This window comes from Peromyscus maniculatus, chromosome 9 (assembly GCF_049852395.1).
Source record: "Peromyscus maniculatus bairdii isolate BWxNUB_F1_BW_parent chromosome 9, HU_Pman_BW_mat_3.1, whole genome shotgun sequence".
NCBI lineage: Eukaryota > Metazoa > Chordata > Mammalia > Rodentia > Cricetidae > Peromyscus > Peromyscus maniculatus.
Genome location: NC_134860.1, coordinates 9,522,854 through 9,531,127, shown reverse-complemented (window position 1 = coordinate 9,531,127; position 8,274 = coordinate 9,522,854). Strand labels below are relative to the sequence as shown.

General features: G+C 50.9%; 1 protein-coding gene across 3 annotated transcripts in view; it reads left to right on the top strand.

Annotated features, from left to right (window-relative positions):
• Wdfy4 (WDFY family member 4) overlaps positions 1-8,274 on the top strand; it is a 254,176-nt gene that overhangs the window by 212,239 nt on the left and 33,663 nt on the right. For all 3 annotated transcript variants that reach the window (XM_006976744.4, XM_076544367.1, XM_076544368.1), the window contains 4 exons: positions 1,692-1,734; positions 3,305-3,424; positions 5,667-5,784; positions 7,198-7,307. In XM_006976744.4, the coding sequence (XP_006976806.1) occupies positions 1,692-1,734; positions 3,305-3,424; positions 5,667-5,784; positions 7,198-7,307 (391 nt within the window). The remainder of the gene's footprint in view (positions 1-1,691; positions 1,735-3,304; positions 3,425-5,666; positions 5,785-7,197; positions 7,308-8,274) is intronic.

The following is an 8,274-nucleotide window of genomic DNA, read 5'->3' as shown; positions in this document are numbered from 1 at the left end:
CTCTTGTATAGCCCTCAGGGAAGCCTGTCCTCTAAGAGGAGGTGAGGGCAGGTGAGGGCAGGTGATGGGGAGTGAGGGCAGGGTCAGAGACAGAGCCTGGCAACCAAAAGAGACTCCACATGAGGCTCTCCAGCTAGGCCAGTAAACCTGAGAATGCTTTGCCCCAGAGTGCTGGTTGTTTTCCTGGAAAAAATGAACCATACAGAAGAGGTGAATTCCAGCCTGGGAGTTGCTTCCTTGTGGAAAATCTATCAAGGAAAAAACCTTAGTGCAGAGGGGTGGGTACTCAGGGCAGATGTTGCAGTGGTGGGTACTCATGGCAGATGATGCAGTGGTGGGTACTCACTCATGGCAGATGATGCAGTGGTGGGTACTCATGGCAGATGATGCAGGGGTGGGTACTCATGGCAGATGATGCAGGGGTGGGTACTCAGGGAGATGATGCAGTGGTGTACTCAGGGAGATGATGCAGTGGTGTACTCAGGGAGATGATGCAGTGGTGGGTACTCACTCATGGCAGATGATGCAGTGGTGGGGCTCTAATGGGAAGATGAGGAGGTGCTGTCTCCGCCAGGGGACTTGCTGGCACTCAGACCTGTTCCAGCTGAGGTCTGTGGGGCCCTGGAAGGCCTAGCATGGCAGGTGGCATGTGTGGGGATTGGCATTTATGCACAGTTCATCAGAAGGTGGGCAGTCCGAGGAGCTGTGATGTGGTTTGGGCTTGGTGGAATGTCTTAAGCCAAGACCTGAACTCTCATGGAGATGGCATGGAGGGAAACGGGGGGCAAAGGAAGAGACCGCAATGGGACTGAAGATTGAGCTTTACAAGTCCCCGCTGAATGGCAGTGGTCAGGGCTCCAGCCCCACACCTTTCCCAACATTGTGTTTTGATGCACTTTTCAATCCCTTCTTTGAGCCAGGCCAACCACTGCTGTCTCCTGGCTTCCCTTCGTCTGTCTTAACTGCAGAAGTGTAAGATGGCACAGCCTGTTAAGAGAAGTATTTGACAATGTGTAACAAAAGCAAACACATTCCTTACCTAGCAGTGCCACAGCTGTGTGCCACAGTCCTGATGCTGTGACACAAACTGAGGGCAATGTGAGCTGGAGCTGCATGGAACACGTGAGGTGGGGGAACCTATGCACGTGACCTGAGTCCATGTGTGATCAACTAAACACAAAATACACAAGCATATGGACACACATATGGGAAAGCGTTTTCTGTGCTAACACACCTAGAAACTGTTAATTATAAGCTTATTGGGTTAAAGCAGTAGTTTGAAGACCTGTGTTGTACAGTTTCCCTCATAATGTTCACATTTTTTTTTTCCTGAATCGCATCCTAGGGAAAATGTGTGGGGCACGGGAGGCTAAGAAAGATGGAGCTATGAGAGTTCAGGAGGGACTGTGAATGAGGTCTGGGGACATCTCGGATCACTTCAGACAGCAGTGTGTTCTAGAATGTGTATAAGGATGGTGGCTGTGAAAAACCAACCTTCGGTCAGCAGCGTCAGGAAAGAAGAGCCAAGAAAATGACTGGCCTGTGCCAGCCTCTGAAAGCTGTTGCATGCCGTGGAAGTCTGGGCATCTCCAGAATGCCCTGCCTTCACACCAAGTCCCCAGGAAGGCCTGTCTCCTGTGTTCATGTTCATGTCTTAGGATATTTGGTCACACTCTTTTTCTGTCCCACAGGAGACACCTGGGCTTCGATAGGACCATGATGCAGAGGTGGCAGGTACAGTTGTTCGCCAGGGGTGGGGGGTGGGGGGTGGGGGGTGAGGGGGTGGGGAGCACCCTGCAGAATGTAAGCAGAAAGGAGCCAGATCTGGCAAGAGGAGGTGTGCCACATACTCAAGAAGGGAGGAAGTTTGTGTTCTAAAATTGCCAAATTCCAGATCTTTCTCTGACAAGATCTCAGGGATGCAAGATTCATCTCTGAGCATTGGAGTAGGAACTGGGATGTATGGCAGCCTCTGTGTGTATACAGGAACTGGGATGTATGGCAGGCAGCCTCTGTGTGTATACAGGAACTGGGATGTATGGCAGGCAGCCTCTGTGTGTATACAGGAACTGGGATGTATGGCAGGCAGCCTCTGTGTGTATACAGGAACTGGGATGTATGGGAGCTTCTGTGTGTAGACAGGAACTGGGATGTATGGGAGCCTCTGTGTGTATACAGGAACTGGGATGTATGACAGCCTCTGTGTGTATACAGGAACTGGGATGTATGGCAGGCAGCCTCTGTGTGTATACAGGAACTGGGATGTATGAGAGCTTCTGTGTGTATACAGGAACTGGGATGTATGGCAGGCAGTCTCTGTGTGTCTATAGGACATGGGATGTATGGGAGCTTCTGTGTGTATACAGGAACTGGGATATATGGCAGCCTCTGTGTGTACAGGAACTGGGATGTATGGCAGGCAGTCTCTGTGTGTATACAGGAACTGGGATGTATGGGAGCCTCTGTGTGTACAGGAACTGGGATGTATGGCAGCCTCTGTGTGTATACAGGAACTGGGATGTATGGCAGGCAGCCTCTGTGTGTATACAGGAACTGGGATGTATGGGAGCCTCTGTGTGTACAGGAACTGGGATGTATGGGAGCCTCTGTGTGTATACATCCTCCCCTCCTTGAGGTCGTGCGCACAAACACATGCTGGGGAGAGGGGGTGTCACACTTGTCACTTTTCAGGAAGACATACATGGCTCCCAGCACAAATGAGTCACTAGTCTGGAGCTGTCAGTGAAGAAGAGACCTCAAAGAAGTCAATCCTGCAGATCTTTCCACATGTAGCCCATATCTCCATGTGTGCATGTTCAGCTCAAACTGGAGAGTCCTTGAGTGTTCTCCTCATGTAGACTGACAGGGAAAAAGCCTTTCCCAGGGCATCAGAGGGAGACTAATGAGGGCTCCCTTCTCCGTAACTACCATCTTTTAGTTCATTTTTCTAGCAATGAAAGGGTCAGCAATGAGCTCCCCCCCAGCGTTGGTGCTGGCATTCCATCAGCATTTGAGTGTCCTGCGTGAGAGTTAAGATCAAAGAAAGCCACAGCCTTGGCTTTGGATTGCTGGTCTACTTCTTCTTTGGCCAGCATAGCTTCCTAAATATGCTCGCTCTCATTGCCACTCAGATCAGTGGGTGCTAGCCTGCACCTGTGTGAGGTGTGGACAAAGAGCTTAGGTGCCACCTGCTCGTTCTTGTCCTGAAGTCTGGGTTTCCGGTTGGGGGCTAACAGTTAGGTCCCCATGGCCTTAGAAGGGTATCAGATGTGCTACGTTTGTCTCCTTATGTCTCTTCTGATAGAAAAGGGAGCTCAGCAACTTTGAATACCTCATGTACCTCAACACCCTGGCTGGAAGGACCTACAATGACTACATGCAGTATCCCGTGTTTCCCTGGGTCCTCGCTGACTACACCTCAGAGGTAAGGCGTTTTCCATGACAAGCCCCCGAGGTTCTGGAGCTTCCTATCCCTATGCTGAACACACAGAGTCTTGCTGTGAGGTCCAGCTTCCTGGGCCTCAAGGCTGCTAGGTTCTCCTGAAGCCATGGCAGTCTTTACCTGGGCTCCTGCCCCAGATCCACCAGTGGGATTATCAATGCAAGTGTGATTATGTTAATCAACACATGGATGACATGAGCCTCAGAGAGTTTCCTGTCACCTCTGAAGGAAACTGTAGACCATCTGCTGAGATGCTGCTGTGGGCCAACATTGAAGATGCTACATTCCCAATGAGCCTATTCATGGGATTTATTCCTAGAATCAATATGTACAGAGACAGGAAAAAGGAGCTAGAGGTAGAGAGATGAAGAGGAAAAAAACAGTAGCCCATTCTGCCTAGTGTGGCTCTAGAATCCAAGAACTACCCAGCACCTGAATAAAGATATGCCATGGCCAGGGAGGCTCATGGCAAAATCAGACCACTCATCTTTCTTGGCCTCTGTTCCTGGATCTCAGGAGGAGGAAAACCTCACACCAAGACGTGAGTGATGTGCGTGCGTGCGTGCGTGTGTGCGTGCGTGCGTGCGTGCGTGCGTACGTGTGTGTGTGTTTATGAGGACAACTAAGTCATGGAGAAGGTCTGGGCCCCAATGCTATGTTTATCAGGGGATGTGTTGGGCAGTGTGTGAAGAACGAAGTTCGTGAGTCATGGATAGAGCAGCCTGACTGCCCTAACCAGTTCTGCCTACAGATTCTTAGGTGGAAGAGCCTAGGGTTTGGAGGACCTCGGTCTCCTGTGGCTTCCTATTTTCACTTCAGACAGCGAATGCAGCAACATTTTCTCACTGGCCACACCTTGCTTTTTTCTCTCACTAATGGTCCACCTGAGGCCAAGGCCTTACAAATATGAACCTTCAAAATCCAAGAATCAGACCACACTTGCAAAGCGGTGGTTGCTTTACAAACATTCTCTGTTTAGCACCTACCTGGCATTTAAAAGTATGATGAACTTTCCTATGTTTAAAAATTGGAAGGGCCAGGGAGATAGCTCAGTGCATTAGAGTACTTTCTGCACAAGCATGAGTGTGTGAGTTCGAACCCTGAGCACCCATGCACAAAGCAGCCATAGTTGGCTATCCTATAATCCCAGTATGGGGAGCAGAGCTGGGAATCCCAGGAGCCTGTTAGCTAGCCACCTTGGCCAGAGCAGTGAGCCTCTGGTTCAGTGAAGCGCCTTTCTCCACCTTCCACCTTCACACATGAGGGCATGGGCACCCGGACACTTGCATGCCCATAACCCATACATGCAACACACATGTACACTCACACACAGACACAAACACACTCACTCACACACTCACTCTCACACACATGTACACACACACACACACACACACACACACACACACACACACACTTGGGAGATTTCTCCTGAACATCTGGGAACTTGGGGGGAAACAGGCACTGTGGCAGCTGTGAGCCACTCCCTGGGAACCGAGGTGGGGGCTGCTTCCCTTTTGTCCTGGACTGCTTCCTGCCAGCTTTTGAGGTTGTGACAGCACTGTCCCTCCATCAAGGGGCTGTGACTCAGTGCTAGTGGAAAGAGGTTTGTGAAGAAACAACTCCTTTCACAGAGGGGTGCAAGTCCAAGGATACTTAGTGTGCCCACTGCTCCCTCAACACACAGAGCGTGTCTCTGAAGACACGGAAGTCCTTCCCATCCCCACTGAGGTGAATTCTCAAGGTCAGGAGCAGGGCCAGCGCTAATTGCCCAAAAGAGAGTGGGCCTCAGAAAAATGAGCATGTTCCTCTCATCGGCCCTGCAAATGACTTCTAGCTTCCTATAAAATCAGTTTGTGAGAGCAGGCCCTGGACTATTGCAATACATTATTTAGTAAAGGCAACAGTTAAAAGTCTTATAGGCAATGGGAATTCTTTTCAAAGTCTCTTTTCAGAACCCTGTGGTCCTGTTCTGATTTGGGTCAACCTGGAACAGGCTCAGCTTGAACCCGATCTCGCCTCCTCTCACTTCTCATCTCTCCCCTATTAAGTCTTTGTGGATCACTGGCTTCAGGGCCATAAAACTCTAGGTGGCCAGCTAATCACCACAGGGGTTCAGACCAAATGACAGCAAACCAATAAAGGGAGCCATAAAACTAAAGAGCGTGGCTCCTGGGGCACCAGGGGCTGGGGGAGTTAACTCAGCTGCACATCTGCCTTCTAGATGTTGAACTTGACAAATCCCAAGACTTTCCGGGATCTTTCGAAGCCAATGGGGGCGCAGACCAAGGAAAGGAAGTTGAAATTTACCCAGAGGTTTAAAGAAGTTGAAAAGATTGAAGGTGAGTACATACCTGCTTGATTTTGACTGATGTGAGTGAGCGTGTGTGTGTGTGTGTGTGTGTGCGTGTGCGTGCGCGTGTGCGTGCGCTCAGTGCTGTTCTTCTCAACATCTTGAAAAGATCAGTAACGACTTAGTTGGCCATGCAGTCTACCAGTGATCATGGTTAACTAAAGAATTTTTGAATCCAGCAGTTAGCATTGTGATTACATGAGAGAATCATCTGGAAGAACTTGAGAATAGTACTAAGTCCAGGCATCACCTTTAGAAATTTAACTAAGGGGACTGGAGAGATGGCTTACCAGTTAAGAGCACTTCCTGGTTGTGCAGAGAACCCCAGTTCAGTTCATAGCACCCATAAAGCTACTTATAGTTGTCTGTAACTCCAGTTCCAGGGGATCCAATGCCCTCTTCTGGGCTGTGTAAACATTACATGTATATCACCCACTTAAACGAAAGCAAAACACCCATGAGCACAAAATAAAAAGAAATCTTAAATTAAAAAAAGAAGTCTGTGGTAAGGCACAACCTGGGTAATTTTTATGGCCTTCCTGGATGGAAAAATACATGCTGAGAGCTGGCACCTTCATGTCTAGGGGTAGGGAAGACGGAGGGAGTGTTTCTGTATGACATGGCCCTTTCCAAAGGGCAGAGAAAAGAAACTCCGAGTTTAAGCAGCTTAATAACCTTTAAATGATGGAGTCCACCTATGACTGGCTCTGGAACTCAGTCCTCAAACTTAGTACACCTGTACATCCCCTTTACAATTCTTGCCATATTTGTATGTCACCCGACCTGTTAGTGCCTTAATGTTTTTCTTTATGTCTACTTGTGTAGCACAAATCTTAAAAGGTCTTATTAATAAAAACAAACCTGGAGCCAGGTATTGGGGTGAATGCTGAAAGATCAGAGAAGCAGAACGAGCCACAGATACCTCACCTTGCCAGTTCCTCAGCTGATCCTGTTTTCTCAGACTGGATGCCTCTCAGCTGGACTGTGCTGCTCAAAAGCCTAAAAGCCTAACCAGCCTAGTTCCTGGTTTTCACACTTTCTATATCTTTCTGCTTCCTGCCATCACTTCCTGGGATTAAAGGCGTGAGTTACCATACCTGGCTGTTTCCAGTGTGGCTTTGAACTCACAGAGATTTGGGTGGACCTCTGCCTTCAGAATGCTAGGATTAAAGGTATGAGTGCCACCATTTTCTGGCCTCTATGCCTGTCTAGCGGCTGCTCTGTTCTCTGACCCCCAGATAAGTTTATTAGGGTGCACAATATTTTGGGGAACACAGTATCACCACAACTTGCTTCCTGAATATCAATCAATGTAGTTTAAAATACTGTTCTGAAGCACAAGGGAGCCTGTGTGCTGCCCTCGGGTGGGGCAGCCGTCCTCAAGCACGTCCTTTCGTTGTAGGAGACATGACCGTCCAGTGCCACTACTACACCCACTACTCCTCGGCCATCATTGTCGCTTCCTACTTGGTCCGGATGCCGCCCTTCACGCAGGCCTTCTGCTCCTTACAGGTGAGCCGCTGTAGTCTCTCCCTGAGTGCAAGGGCAGGGACACACCCAAGTCTCGGGCTTGGATAAGGAGGGCACCTCCTCTCTGAAAGCTTAAGCCTTAACTTGATGTCAGCTCCTACACTTGTAGGAAGACTGCTTTTTTAATCGTTGATACTTCCACATCTACCTGATTTTTGTAATTAATATATAATACCCTAAAGAGGAGGGAATAAGAAAATTCCCTGGGCAGAGACAAGCAGACGCAGGTAGGCCTGCGGCGGGGGCCGGTGGAGGTAGACGGGCCCAGCGGCGGCAGCCGACAGGGATATTCAGACCCAGCGGCAGCCGGCAGAGACATTCAGGCCCAGCGGCGGCCCACAGAAGTAGACGGGCCCAGTGGCGGCCCGCTGAGGTAAACGGGCCCGGCGGCAGCGGCCGACAGGGACATTCAGGCCTGGCAGCAGCCAGCAGAGACATTCAGGCCCAGCGGCGGCCCACAGAGGTAGTCAGGCCCGGCGGCAGAGACAAGCAGACGCAGGTAGGCCTGCGGCGGCGGCCCGCGGAGGTAGACGGGCCCAGCAGCAGCCCGCTGAGGTAGACGGGCCCAGCGGCGGCAGCCAACAGAGATATTCAGGCCCGGCAGCAGCCGGCAGAGACATTCAGGCCCAGCGGCGGTCCACAGAGGTAGACAGGCCCGGCAGCGAAGACAAGCAGACGCAGGTAGGCCTGTGGCGGCGGCCTGTGGAGGAAGACGGGCCCAGCGGCAGCCCGCTGAGGTAGACGTGCAGCGGCCGACAGGGACATTCAGGCCCGGTGGCGGCCCCCAGAGGCAGACAGACCCAGCGGCAGCTGACAGGGACATACAGGCCCGGCGGCGGACCGCAGAGGTAAACAGGCCCAGGGACGGAGACAAGCAGACACAGCTTGGAACAGGGACGCCCCTAACCCCAACATCTGGGGAAGAAGCTATCTCCGTGGGTCAGAACCA